Raw genomic sequence first — 14,698 nt, 5'->3', positions numbered from 1 at the left:
TAAAACTATAGATTAGCTATATATATTACTTTTTTTAACACCCCACCTCATCTCTTTCCCCTTGTTAAATGATGTCTGTAGACTGCCCAGTTATATCATAAGGTGATCGGCAGCATATTGGCCAATGGAGTCACAGTCTTTATACTAGTACCTCAGGATTTTTGCAAATGCATGAATGAATTTCAGTCACTTCTTCAATCTGATCATGATAAATACAGGTAAGATAGCTGACACTAGAATCATTGGGGTCTTCAGGTTATTATTGGGTGTGTCTGAAACAAAATAATTTTAATAGACTCAGAAGTGTGGACCTTTACTTATGTAACTTGTTTCTGAATGTGTTGAACTGTAGCTAATGCTACCTTATATAGGTGTCACTTGGTCAAAATAAATCGAAAAAAATAAAAAGCACAATTTTCAACAGTTTGATTCTCTTTATTTTCATAAATGTTACATCACTTGATACATGGTATTTCCAAAAAGTTTCCAGTTGGGTACAGAGAGAACAGTTCATATTTTTACAAAATACTTCCTCATTACAGTATTTTGCATTCTTTATTCATGCTCTTAAATTATCTGCAGTTACTGATAAAAAAAAAAAATAACGTATGCCTAAGAAGCAATTTTAGCATACTTTACAGGACTGTTTTTTATCTACCTGCCCTTCCTTGTCATAAAACACTTCGCTATAGCAGGATGCTTCTGTATCCAAACTATCCTATTAAAGTATTTTGATCCTTTGCATAACCCGCAGACTGCATCTTCGTGTGTGTTTTACTTCTACACAGTTTTAAACACTGTTAGGTTTGAATAGCCTGTTTTTTCTGACAGTCTTCTCATACATTGAAATATGGGGATGCACAGAGTTTACATTATGGCTGCTTTATTACCATCATCTATTATTTACCTATTTGTTTTCCTTTTGTAATAAACCTGCCCGTGCTCCTTTCCTCCCACTGTTTGAGTCAGTTTATACACCAGGTGGCAATGTCTGCATTCTAGCAATGTGGTATGTATGCTTCCTAAACCGTTTCGTCCTCATGAGGGCATTCATTGAACTCAGTATGAACTTACTCCCAGAAGATCCTGTCATGGTCTGAAGAGACTTGGCACCAGACTCGTGGAAACAAATCCAGTAGCCCGAAGTATTCAACCTGTCTTGACTTGCCGAATATTTTTGTTATTTTCAGTTTCTTCATCAAGCCCTTCTTAAACCATTCCTAGAAAGTTTAATGTACTGCCTACATCTTTTCCAGTTATTGCAAAAAGTAGCTGTCAAGCATAGCTCATATTACTTTGAGATTAGCTGTCATAAAGGTTCAAAATTTTTTTTTTTTTTCCACATTTTTAACAAAGCCTTCTTGGTCAAGCAAAGTTGAGGCCAAGAGAGATCCTTATTCTACTACACACAGAAGAGACATCAGGTGCTGGGGTGGGGGTGCAGAGTTGATTGGCAACAGTTTTATTTGATTTCATAACATACTACTTAGTCTTTACATTTCATCTCCAGCCATCAAAGGTTGCAAAAACAATCCTGCTGTTCCTAGAATACATACCAGGATGAAAACCCACAGAAAAATACGATCGATTACCATGGCAACGTATTTCCAGTCATCCTGAATCTGAAAAATAAATTGAATAGCATGTAGACATGTTTGTTAGATGAATAACTTGCATCAGCAATTAGTGCTATTTTATATAGGAAGCACAGGCTTTTTTCCCCATACGTAGATGTCTTTCCTATATGCACAACTTACATATCTCTCTTTTCATTGACAAATGAATTCATCTTGAAGAAGCTTTATTTGAATATGCTATTTGTGGCAAAGCTAAAAGCTACTTCTTCAAATACAAAAAGTTATTCACTAAGACACTGGACTTCATGAGATACAACTTCTCTTCTGTATACCAAAAATGAAAGTGAAAAGCTTTACATCCTTAGCTGATCAGGTTTGTCCAGAAAACTTTACTGAAACAGACTGCTCCTACTGGTCTTTAGGCGGTATGTAGAAAGACAAAGGTTAATTGGTATATAATTATTTTGTACGTTTCTTATGTAGTACTGAAATTTGATTGTTCTCATGCATGATGTAAAATTCATTTCCCTACCTTCCGTGTATAGAGGGAACCAAGTTTCCAAAAAACAGATTTTTCTAGTTTTTTTTTTTTTTTTACAGTGGGCATTAGAACAAGAGTGAAGCTGAAGTATTATATAGGTTACATATTAATAGTAACTACATTAGGTGATCATTTTAGTTACTTTTGAGATTACAATTTAAGTTTTTACTTCATTTTTCTTCAGGAAGGCTAATAAACGAATAATGGATTTGTTGGGTTTGAAATTTTATACTTTTTAGTGTAGAAATTGTTAAGGCAGACTTAAATCAAAACAACCCCATATTTTCTATACCAACTAATTCTAAATAAAGTTCTGATTTCAGCATAAACAAAATAACTTCATTCTAACTTTAAGTGCCATATTGCAGAGGATTTAAATTCAGTGATGATTGTGGTGGTGTGCCTACTGCTCTTAGTATGTTTGAGGAACATGAGAAAAAGAAAACTTTTTTTTTTATTGCATCAAGATGCAGTTTATGAAAGATGATGGTCCCTGTCCTGCAGCAGTTGTCTCATTTGGCTACAGCACTTTACTCTGCAGCAGCAGCAGAATAAGCAACATCATCACTGTGAGGGACATTCATTCTTAAATTCTTTGTTATTGACGGTAAGCTGTGGGAGGGAGAATGTAACTTTCTGAAGGCCATAGAGTCAGCAAATTCCACTACTGAGATTATGACTTGGAAAATCCTCACTCTGAATCTTGTAGGACGGATACTGAAGTATATTTCCCTACCACTGTTACCTTAACATGCTTCACTCAGTATATGTGTTGTCAATAAAGAGAATGTTGTGCAACAGAGCTGCTCCCCAAAACTATCTAGTTTCAGAACTGCACATATTTGTAATACAGCGTGTGTAATTTACTTGTATAAATAATTGTCTGTGGTGTCCTTTTTTTCTTCCTTTTTTTTTTTTTTTAAGATCTCTTTCTTACAAAACACACTAATGGCAAATGGTGTCTGCAATTGAGTAATAGTAAAATATGTTCTTACCTCTTTTGCTTCATTCTGCATTTTCATATTTTCTGCAATGTATTTAACACTTTCAATAGCATCTCTCATTTCTGGTGACAGAACTGAAAATGAAAACAGAGGATCTACAGACTCAGAGCTTGAACTTCTTGTGAGATTGCCGCTGAAATCCGAGAACTTCATTCGTTGATACTGACAACAGCTGCATGCCGTATCTTGACATACAAAGCCATCTTTGCAGCATTTGGTTTCAGAACCGTTGAAGCAATTTAAGTTTGAAAACTCTGAAGTGAAAAATGGTTTTGGCTTCTGATTATTCTCGTCATCACTGGCAGGCCTTGTCATAAACATGATCCGGGGAAGTAAGTTCAAGAAAATGGTTCTCACCCACACAGGCATGGTGTGTGTCTTGGGTGTTCTGTAGTGCACGTTAAGTACAAATACCGTAATGACAATAGATAGAGTTACAAATATCATGGTGAAAAGGAGGTATTCCCCGATAAGTGGAATTACCAGGGAAGTAGAAGGTATGGTTTCTGTGATAACAAGAAGGAACACTGTTAAAGATAGAAGGACTGATATGCAGAGTGTCACCTTCTCGCCACAGTCTGAAGGCAAATAGAAAACTAACACAGTCAGAAAAGAAATCAGCAGACAGGGAATAATCATATTGATAGTGTAAAATAAAGGTAAACGCCTAATATAAAGAGAATATGTGATGTCTGGATATATCTCTTCACAACAGTTGTATTTGATGTCATGTTTATACCCAGGAGCTTTAATAATAGCCCATTCTCCGCTCTCCCAGTAATCTTTCAGGTTCATTGTAGAGCCAATTAAAACTAAGTCAATTTTGGCTTTATCGTAAGACCAGGAACCAAACTTCATGGTGCAGTTCTGATAGTCAAATGGGAAGTAGGTTACATCTATTTTACATGAGCTTTTAAATATAGCTGGAGGTATCCAGGTCACATCACCTGTGTATTTTAATAGGGCCTTCGTCTTGTCATCAACCTGGAAATCCCCAACTGCGCTGTAAAGCAAGCAAAAATAACAAAAATTAGCATGCAACTACTCCAGGTAGTTTCGTAGATTCAGATCATATATAGTAACTCTTCAATCTGTTGTGGGAAAGTCAGCAATTACGTGTTGAGGTGGAGCTGAATTGCACGTGCAGGACTGAGTCAGCAGCTGTCATAAATTTGCATAGTTAAGCTGAAATAAACAGCTGTATAAATTTACTATGGAGGATTTGAAAGGAACTATTTTCCCTTATAATAACGTGGCTCAGTGCAATCAATATTCAAAACAGCAAATAGGAGATTGCAAATGGCTTTCTAACTAGGTGATCATTGTAGGTCCCTTCCAACTGAACTATTTTATTCTATTCTGTTCTAGATCAAGCAGATCAGAAACCAAGGGCTGATAAGAGGATACCTGCAGTACTGCTATTTCCACCTCTTCTGTGGACAGTGCAGGTAGTAACTGGGAAGAGGGACTAGGGTCGGGGTGCATCTTTGTGTAAGGAGTGTATTTGGTGAGGGGTTTTTTTAAGTCCGACATTGCTATCCTGATCATATACAGGTCATATAAGATCCACCTGTTGTTTGTATGAAAAAGTAAAACTAAAAAGGTAATTTAAGGTTTTAAGGCCACAGTTAGAAAAGGAGCGTCATCACTGTTCCATAGACGTAAGTTTTGAATCTGGGTAACTAAGTCCATTTCACTGAGAACTGCTTCCCTACATAGCAGAGGGATCCATTTAGTTATGGTTTGGCTCCCCACAGTCTCGGAAACTGACATCCAAAGTAAAGCTACCTGTGGCTTTTATATGTCAGCAGTATTATTGTAAAAGGTGTCAAATTGTGAGTTTAACTGCTAAAAAGCTAGAATTTGCAGGTTTTTTCAGTTAAAGGTCTGACTCAGAGACAAGAACTCTTCAGTCTAAGGGAAATTCTTGCCGCCTCCCTTGTAGACAGTGGTGAAAATAATAGTAGAAGTGGGGGCTTGTCAAGGGGAAAAGCAAAGTTCACTTTGGCCTGCCCACTTGCAGCTCCACGTTAGGAGCTGGCTCCTGCCCAGCGATGCTGATGTAGATGGCATGGAGGTGAGTACGGCCAGAGGGGGATGTGGGACACAGGTGTGTTGAAAAGCAGGCTTTTTCAGTTAATTCAGTGAGCCTGCTGCTGATTTTTTTTTTTAAACTAGTAACATAAGCCCCCTTCTTTCCAAATTAAGAAGATAAATATGCAAGAGTCTTACTTGTTATATAAAACAATATCTGGCTTCCAGATCTGGCCAGATGGTACTCGGATGAATTCAGCACCTCCATAGTCTGCTGGATTCCACCGAAGCTTGTAATCATTCCAGATCTAATTATGGAAGAAATGAGTCTGTGTTAGGTTTATGAAGAGATTGAAATTCAGTGGACTAGACTCAAACCAAGTGCTGTCGTATCACTTCTAGGGTTGTTTTATTTTGGATACTACAAGGATTAGATGTTTCCTTAAACACGTACGTCTGGTGTTTATTCACATGGAGAGCGTGGGCCTGTTGGTCTAGGTATGACTGAGATGTGTGTGACTCCATGTCCCAGGAATGTCTACTCAGTAGCTGAAACAACGTGAAAGACTCTTGCCAGAGAGTGTAGGATTTTAATAATAAGGTCTTAAAAAGCCAGGTATCTGTGAGGTGGTGAAAACAAATTCCTAGGAGGCTCTGGTGCGAGGTGTGAGCACTGAGTGAAGGACCCTGGGCAGAAAGAGCCGCACGGTGTCACTGCTCCCTTAAGTAACGGTCTCATTCATTAGGGCTCATTAAACCCCAGTTTAACAAAGTTGAATATGAAGCTGAAGCCGGGAATTAAGTTGGTTATTAAGCTGACTGCAACAGTGACTAATCGCATTTTTACCCCTTTTAAGTGAAGTCAACATTTTGGGTTTGTGCTCACTTTCCGGGAGCTAAACAGCACCCAGTGATGTTGTGCGGGACCTCCCTGCTGAGGTGCTTCCTCGGTGCGTCGGTGTCTGCCAAGGCAGCGTGTTCGGGCCTCTTCGGAGCACAAATACAGTATTTAGCGACAGTGTGAAGCGTAGGCAGGTTGGGGCTGCAGCTGACGCCTCACAACCTGGGTTTAACAGCTGCACCGCGAGCCGGGCCCCTGTTCACATGCTGCGGCAGGCGCAGTCGGTGAGACGGAAAGGTGGAGGGGTCGGTGGCGACGAGGCTGTTTCTGGCCGGTTAGTTGGCGAGGTGGGAGGCGTCCCCTCGCAGCGGGTCGGCCGGGGCCGGGGCCGGGGCCGGGCCCTAGCCCTGCTGGGGCAGGCGGCGCGGAGGGCCGGGCCGGGCAGCGCTGCTCCCCTTCCCTTCCCGCCGGTCGGGGCGGCCCGAGCGCGCGGCCGAGGCGAGCCGCTGAGGCAGCTGCCGCGCGGCGCCGGTGCCGGCGCCCGCCGCGGGATGCGTCCCTCTGCGCGCCGCCGCGGGCCGCTGGGGGGCAGCAGCGCGCCGGGGAGGGCGCCGGGGCGGCGTTCCCGCCGGAGAGCGGCGCTGAGGCGAGCGCGGAGGGGGGCGGCCGCTGCTGCAGCCCCGGCGCCGGTGCGGGCCGCGCCGGTGCCCGCGATGCCTCCCTAGGCTGCGGCTTCGCCCTGAGGGAGGGAGGCCTGGCGCTGGCCTGGCGAGCCCGGTGCTCCCGGGAGCCCGCAGACGCCTCGCTGGGTGGACGGCGGTTCCCGCCCCTGGCGCGGCCCGTGAGGGCCGGGGTCGCCCCGCCTGCAGTAGGGAGCACCTCCCGCGCTGGGGAGGAGGTGAGTTGGTGCCGCCGGGGCTACCAGCGCGCTCTACTTACGTGCTTCAGCCACAAGTTGGTTTCCATTATCTGGTTGACTTCATCCTGGAAAAGAGAGGTGTGTCGGGGCAGGTGCCGGCCCTCCCGTTGCCCGCGGGCGCTCCGGCGGGGCGGGTACTCACCACCTTCACCAGCTGGGACATGGACACCTCGAACTGGATGATGACGGGGTCCGAGACGTTCTTGACGGGACGGACGAACCGGTTGTAGCTCTCGAAGAGGGCCGCGTAGAGCCGGTGCTCGGCCTCGGAGCCGCCGCAGCCTGCGGAGGGCACGGCGGGGTGAGCGGCCGCGGGGCAGGCGCAGCCTCAGGGGCAGCAGCCTCCGAGGCGGCAGCACCCCGCGTGGGGAGGCTCGGCCGGGGTGGCGGGCAGTGCCGCTTCTGGAACCCGGCTTGCTGTGTACTAACGGCTTAGCATCCGTGCGGTGCGTCGGGAAAGGCCAAGCCTCCCGTAAGTGGTAGCAGTGGGTCATGATTGGCCTTCGCTTAGGCTGGGAGAAGAAAAGCCATGAAAGGCAGTGCTATGACAGAGTTTTTCTCACGTTTCTGCAGAGGGGTTCAAAAAATATTTTCAGGGAGTTCCTGAAGAACTGGAGGTGCAAAAGCACTTTCCCCTCACGGGCCTAGTCCCCTAGACCTGCCAAATCTGCAGGCGTGTGGAGCAGAGGAAGGGAAAAGTGTAACCCGAAGGACCAGGCCACTTGTAAGCTGTCGGAGCGTTTTGCAATAGGAGGATTCCCAGGAAATGAGAACTCTGCTTTCTAGCCTGAGTCATGATTGCGTGATTGTAGTGATGATAACAGCCTGCTTGTTAAAATACGAAATAAAGGATTAAAAATTGATCAACCATTATATTCAAAGACTTTTCAGTGCATTCAAAGAAATGTGCTAATTACCCATTTATTATTCTAAGTAATTTTTATTTATAATACATTCCTGTTGTCCGTTTTACCACTGATAACTGCTGCTCACAGTGCCTTGTGGCCAACAGAAAAGCTGCAAACTGAAATTCTTAAACAAGGTCTTTCAGCTGTTTTGGAATGAGGTGTGAGAGACTGTATTTCAAACTGCCTTTTTACTCTCGGAGCTAGCTGGGCAATAACCATCCTGACAGCTGGACACTATTTAAAAGGCAATGACCTCTTATTTTTAGGGGCCTCTCTCTTAAACTCTCTTCTGGATGGCACATCCTCAAGCACTCCAACTGAAAACAAAAAAAAGGCGTGTCTTGTCACTTATGGATGACACTACGCGAATTTGGCAAAGGCACAGAACTGAAGTCTGTTGAACATACTCTACAGTTCCTTTGAAATACAAATATGAATCTACAGATATTTGCAAGGACATGTTTATTTTTTGCCAGACAGTTGTTTTTCATTAGAGAAAGAGATGGGAGGCAGAAATATCTGCAGGTGACTGTAGCGTTTCACAAAGCAGGTGTTACTTTCCGATCTTTCTAAGAGGTCCCCTCTCCCTAAGACAAGAGGGTTCCCCTAATGTGAAACTGTATTCAGCTAAAACCTCTTTTTTCCCTTTTTTTTGTCCTCCCTCCCCTTCTCCTGTTCACTTGGAAGACAATTTTATTTTCAGATTAGTGAAATCATTCAAGCCAACTTGCTAACTAAAAAATGACCACGATTCTTTCACACTTTTTAAACTGCTAGCCTTGTCCTTATTATTTATTGATATCTCACACCTCTCAGATCAAGATTTCCTGGAAAAAATACTCCCAAATCGTTTAGGTAGATAATTGTAAAGCTAGATCTCAACAACTCTCCATTATAGTGAATCCCAAATTGCCAGCTTTTTTACATGTCACCAGCACTCTAATTAAATCTAGCATCCACTCTAGCTAGAGAAGTGCATTTATTTATTTATTTATTTATTTAAATGTTTTGGTGCTTTCCATATATGCAGAGAGAAAGTGCGCTGTTTGCAGCACAAATTTAAAGATGTTTAATATTTTCACTTTCTTGTGGTCTTTTCTACACTATGTAAAACCACACCCTTACATGTAAGGTGCTTTCTCTTCTTAATGTTAAAAAATGGCTTCGTGTGTCCTGTTTGGCATCTTGAATCAGGACTACTTAACTACTTTACAAGGAGAAATTTAAAAAAAACCACCAGCAACAAACTGTGTAACAAAAAGAGCTGTACGAGGATTCTGTACATTTATCCATGAGTTTGGAGTGAGCTTCAGCACTTCTTAAAAATAATTTGCACCAAAGCCATCTCCTGTTCACCTTTTCACACCCCCTCATTCACCAACAAAGAATAAACAAATAAAGGATCACTCACCTTGACAGAGAAAGCAAACAGCAGCAGTTAGAAGGAGAGCGTGCGTGCTCTCCATGGTGTTATGAATTACTGCCTGTCGACAGAGGCTGTTGAAGATGAGCTTAGCTGCCAGGATTGTATGAGCATAGGAAGTACAGAGAGCTCCGCTCCTGCGATGCGTGAAACGCCTGGAAGCAGCAGACGGCAGGACCCTGAACACAGTTCTGCGCAGTGAGCTCTCATTAGGTTTGCTGTGCTGCCCCCTTTCTAGCTACCCAGGCTGTCAGAGCATTGGAAACAGCAAATAAATTGCAGGCAAAAGAGATGTTATTGTAGGGAAAGAGCAGTCTTCTGGCAAGGATAATAGGCAAGAGTCCTTAAACCCCTGCGTAAATGAACCCCGTAACCTGACAATGCTAAACATTTTTCCAGTCAGCTGCTATACAGGATCCTTCTCTATCAGAAGTCATGCCAAGCGACTAGGAGAAGTTTAATTAATAAAAATCTTATAATTGAATTGTGCTGAAATGGATATTGACATTAGGGATGCTTGATTTAGCAGTGAACTGAGATGATGGGACCTGAATTTCCAATTATGCTGTTAATGTTGAGGTTTTTTTCCTGCCTGTGTCTCATCTTGCAAACGCATGTGCTAGGTGCTTGACTGTATAAAAAGGATGTGCTATTCCCAGAAGTAATTAAAGGCATGTACAACTGTTGCCAGCCCAGAGTCATATACATAGCAGCCGGGTCTGGCAAGAGCCAGGGATTTGAGGTGGAGACCGAACTAGACAAAAGCTCTTGAGAGGATAACTGTCTTTGGACCGTTCCTGCTGTCATGGGTTAGAAAGGTGAAATTTGGGAAGGGGAATACGAGCATAGGATCCCGGTTTGATCCCACGAAACCTTATTGTTCAGGGGGAAGGAGGTGGGGGGGGAATGGGGAGTTGTGTTTAAAGTTCAATCATAAAGTTCAATCATAAAATCACGATTTGCAAAGTGGCTCATTCCCCAGGTGCCCATCAGCTTCCTTGTTAACCCCCCTTTGAAGGACCAGGTGATGCAAGGCTCACGCATGCAGCGCTTGTTGCACACATCTGGGCAGTCTGTGCAGAGGGAGGAGGGGAGAGAGAAAAATGTGGGGTTCCGCCCTTGTTTTTGGAAATGACGAGAGGGAAGCCCTGCGGGACAGGAGGCAGCACCCAACCAGCTTCACTCCCTGCCATTAGGGAAGGATGAATGATGACCCCATTTGGCACTGTGTTAAGAGGTAGCACTGGGAGGTAGCACTGGGAGAAAGCACTAGTCTGGGTTCAGCTGCTCTTGGCACAGAGCTTGTTTATCCTGTTTGCCCTGTCCCTCGGAGCATCATTCACTCCATCCCCAGACACATGCTCTTATGATAATTTCTGTAATTCTATTAGCTTGGAGGAAATAGGCTTTACTGTCCATTTGATTTTATTTTCTTTTTCCAGAGAACTTGGCTGCTTGGTCTTTTAGCTTAACCCTTTGTGGATACATTTTTTTTGCCTTTCCAGGGCATTGAGACTAGATTTTTTCCCTTTCTGCTTTCTTGGTTTGAATGTATAAGCAGCATTATAAGTGAAATTTTTGTTTGTTTCTTTTTAGTTGCAACTAGAAATGGGCTAAAGCTTCAAAGATCTGATCATAACCCTTGTTCCCCAAAAGTCAGTGCTTAAGCCTGAATAATTTGGAAACATCTGATCTGCAGAGGCAGCAAAGAGCCATTGCATCAAGAGATACAGGTATTTTAGCTTAATTTGCCTAGTTACTGAAATTTTCAGTGGTGTTTGTATGCGCAGATACTTTGTTTGTAACGTCACATGCTGGAGCTCCTGGTGACATCAGCTCAGGTTTGTGGTAGGATTATTTTTATTGCTAGGGAGGGTGACATGATAAGAACATGTCACCGTGACTGCATTGCAGAACTACGTAGAAGAAGAATTTGTATGGGTAGGGGGAAGCTGATCTACCCAAGAAGATCTGCAGTAACAAACTACATAGCCTTTGCTTTTTAATAAACATGCCTCTTTTAGAGGTGTTTTGCTTTGTTAAGATTTGTTAAGATCAAATCTTAATCCATTCAGGTGGTGAGGAAAAGAATATTTTCCCACCTTTGTCTGGGGTATTGATGCTCCCTGTATAAAAAGCCCACACTGCTGGTCTTTCTAGTTTGCTGTGGCTGCAGCGGTGCAGAAACAGTCCCAAATAAACTCACCTGGAGGCGGATGGTACATGTGTGTGATGGTGTTGGCACTTAATAGGCTCACACAGCTCACTCATTACACAGACTGCATGTGTTTAATTTCTCTTTTCCATGTGTCTGTATGCTTTTAAGATTATTATAAAGAGTGGAATTCTTAGTTACTTATTGGTATTAACACCAATTAAAAAAAAAATGTGAAGAACTGGTGGCAAGCAGAAAAAAGGTACAGAAGAGAGGAAAAGAGGTAAAACACAGTTAGTGGCTTAAGGCAGCAGACTGGCTATGCTGGTTGGAGAAAAGCAGAAAGAGGTTAAAACCTACAACTAGCAAGATTAGTAAACAAACAACCCAGAGTACAAGTCTCACACTAAATCAGATGGTAAAAGATTATGGAAGCACTCCCCACTGCTACTAGGTCACCGTTCTAAAAAAACCTTAGATCTGCAGCCTTTGAAAGGCAATTCTAAGCATGCCTGTATTTGTGTGGCTTTATTTTTGTTGAGGTCAGGTAACTTCTGTAGTCTAAATCAAAGGTAGGGTCTCTATATTGCTCAGTGATAAATTCCAGTGACAACGTTTACTTTATAATTTACACCTGAAACTCTTCTCTGTTCGCTCCCTCTCAGTGTGATTCCATGTTCAGCAAACAAACTAAATCACAGGATAAAACGCTGGATGGCCAAAATTTGAACTCTGCAAAAAGGAGAGAAACATTTATGCACAAAGCAGACTAACGATTCAATTTTTTTTAAGTAGTTGGAGCACACTTATGACAAAACGGTAAGTGGAAATTCTAATTAAACACTTGACCTCAGACACAATTGTATTTAAAAATTCAGTCCTACTATTTCCCCCCCCCAAACACTTAACTTTTAATAAAAGTACTTTGGAAGCGCTATTTAGAAAAGAAGAGGAAGTACTACACGGGTCTCAGATGCATGAATAGCATGAAAAAACAGGTACATGTCTTTTCATTTTGTTAACATTCTCAAGTCAAAATTTCACTAGTGCTGCTAATGGCAGACTTTTCAAATGCTTCAGATAGATTACAAAATTGTTATTCTTTTGTAGAATCTGTCTTTTTACATTGTTTCTTACTGTATCATTATGGGTGAAATTCCTAAGCATCTCAATATGATTTAGCAGCAGTATTCTTTTTACACGAATTACCCTTGAAATATTTAGTGTTACAGCTATACCTCATATCTTTTCATAAATTTTTGTTTGTTTTTAAATGAGAGAACATCACAGTCCATGTTTCTCCAAAGAATAAACTTTCTTTGAGTTCTATATTCCTCTGTACTTCCTTAGATAAAGTGTCACTTTTTAGAAGCCTAATGTTAAGATGTAGATTCAGAAGTAATATATATGTACGTGTTCTGACGGAAGACAGGATTGGTCAGGGTTAAAGTGTTTTGTCATGGTAGGGAATGGGGATGGAACCAACAGAGGTGTTTCCTCACTAGTAGGGAAGCAAAGGCTGGTTACACACTGCCATTTGAAAAACATTTTTAGTGAAAAATACATTTTGAATGACCACTTTTCTTCTTTTTTTTATGAAAAGCATTACTGTAAAACTCTCAAAAGTGGAAGCGTTGAAGTTTATTTTGTTTGATGAACCAGGACGTTATCATATTTATATTAGCCTGCAAGATGACATTTTTAATGTTTCCTTTTCTCCAGAAATATTTTATTTTTTAAATTTTGCCAAAAAATCGAAGCAGAAAACCCTTCAATTCTTTGACAAGTTAAACTGGGAACAGTTCTATGTATTACGTAGGTGGAGCTGCTGAGGGTTAGGCAAAAATAGCATTTCTCATTTTGAAACCACAGTTTTAGGAGGTCAGATTTTTCAAAATGTTAGGAATTTGGGTGAAATTTTCCATTCTGAAGTTTGCTATGGATTGAATTATTTCTGGAAACTTAAACAAAATACAGTGGTGGTTTCCAAGAACATAACTAGGGAAGAGTATATTGCTTCACTAATGATTAAAAAAGGAATAAGGTGGCCACAGTGTGTGGAAAGCACCAGAGCCCACCATTTCCTGGATGAGGAGCTCTTGTTCTGCAGGGATCTCCCTGGGGCCAGGAATGTACCTTTTGAAAGCTTTTTCTGGGTTTGTCAAGTCTGAGGCCTCCATCTGCCTGTGCGCTCTGCTAGCTGAGCTGCCAAATCCTTTCTAAAACTTTTGTCTATGCTGAGCATAATTCAGCTGAAGGCTGCAGTTAGGGAGCCAAGCGTTATCAGTTATTACTGCTCATAAAGATAAGGCCAACTATGCCATGGGAGTACTAGAGGCCTCATTTCAGTTGCATTCAGACACTGAAGGGTAGGATAAGAAGAAGATGGGACCCAGGAAAGGAGTAATGATTAGTAGGAGGGTGAGAGTGGGACAGAGCCAAAAGTGCTGTTGGTGCTGGGTGAAAAGAGCAGAGAGAGGGGTCTTTGCTCTGCATAGGTCCAGTGTCAGTCGGGTGGACTGCATGGTCCGCGGCTGACTTGCTGCACCCTTGGTTGCTTGGCTGGGTGAGTTCCTCTCCCTTCTGCCCTGCAGGAGCGTGTGGTAGCTCACAAGAGTGTTTGAGTCTGAAATGAGGTCTGTGATGCCTCTTCCAGATTCACTGTTCAGGGTTATTGTGGGATTTAAAGGGGCTTCACCTTTACGCTGTCGGCAGTGCTGGCAGCTGCTCTGGCTTCCCTCTGGCTTCTCTGTAAGCAGAAAAAGCTGCTTAGCAGCTGGGGCAGTGTGTGCACGTGTGCTTGTGATATTCTGTGCCATGGCAGCTCCCGGCATATAACCTAACATAGAGGAGCATCTCCCTGCGTGGGTGAAGGTACCCCTCTAGTCCCGTGGGGCTGCCTGTGCCTCATCTCATCTCACAGCTGTTGTTTCAGTTGCCTGCAGAGAAATAGCTCTGCTCTCTACGTTTGAGAAGGAGAAGACATATGAGGCGGGGAAAGCAGGTTTGACCCATTTAAACTTTGCACCGCCTACCAGTCACCATGGGAAATGTCCAGAACAGTTAATGTTTGGGGAGATGTCCAGAGCATTGCCACCCTCTGGGAGAGGAGGATGTGGTAGCTTCTATGGCCACAGGGTACATCTGCCTTAATAGGGCTGTCCTACAGTCATCCTTCACCTTCTTGTCCTGTCTTCAGTGATGGACACAGTTACAGTACATAGAGGAAGGGAAATGGGAGGGAGGATGACAGTGTTACAACTATTCCTTCTTTTAGCATATGACCTAAGGGAGAT

General features: G+C 42.8%; 1 protein-coding gene across 1 annotated transcript; it reads right to left on the bottom strand.

Annotated features, from left to right (window-relative positions):
• Window positions 1-1,493: 1,493 nt before the first annotated feature.
• On the bottom strand, window positions 1,494-9,347 carry CHRNA3 (cholinergic receptor nicotinic alpha 3 subunit). Its single transcript, XM_059823681.1, has 6 exons — window positions 9,236-9,347; window positions 7,059-7,198; window positions 6,937-6,981; window positions 5,355-5,464; window positions 3,114-4,125; window positions 1,494-1,622 (listed from the first exon to the last, which is right to left on the bottom strand). Exons 1-6 carry the CDS (start codon window positions 9,288-9,290, stop codon window positions 1,494-1,496), a joined length of 1,491 nt encoding a protein of 496 aa, XP_059679664.1. The 5' UTR covers window positions 9,291-9,347.
• Between the last annotated feature and the right edge of the window lie 5,351 nt (window positions 9,348-14,698).

This window comes from Gavia stellata, chromosome 13 (genome assembly GCF_030936135.1).
Source record: "Gavia stellata isolate bGavSte3 chromosome 13, bGavSte3.hap2, whole genome shotgun sequence".
Lineage (NCBI taxonomy): Eukaryota > Metazoa > Chordata > Aves > Gaviiformes > Gaviidae > Gavia > Gavia stellata.
The sequence above is the reverse complement of the archived record's forward strand: the minus strand, read 5'-3'. Positions and strand labels throughout refer to the sequence as shown.

What these genes read in the sequence shown, in the direction of transcription:
- CHRNA3 (XM_059823681.1), bottom strand. Translation starts at nt 9,290, where the DNA reads ATGGAGAGCACGCACGCTCTCCTTCTAACTGCTGCTGTTTGCTTTCTC. An exon ending in CCAACTTGTGGCTGAAGCAC is followed by an intron (nt 5,465 to 6,936) that starts GTAAGTAGAGCG and finishes TTCCATAATTAG; the next exon opens with ATCTGGAATGATTACAAGCT. An exon ending in GATATTGTTTTATATAACAA is followed by an intron (nt 4,126 to 5,354) that starts GTAAGACTCTTG and finishes CTTGCTTTACAG; the next exon opens with CGCAGTTGGGGATTTCCAGG.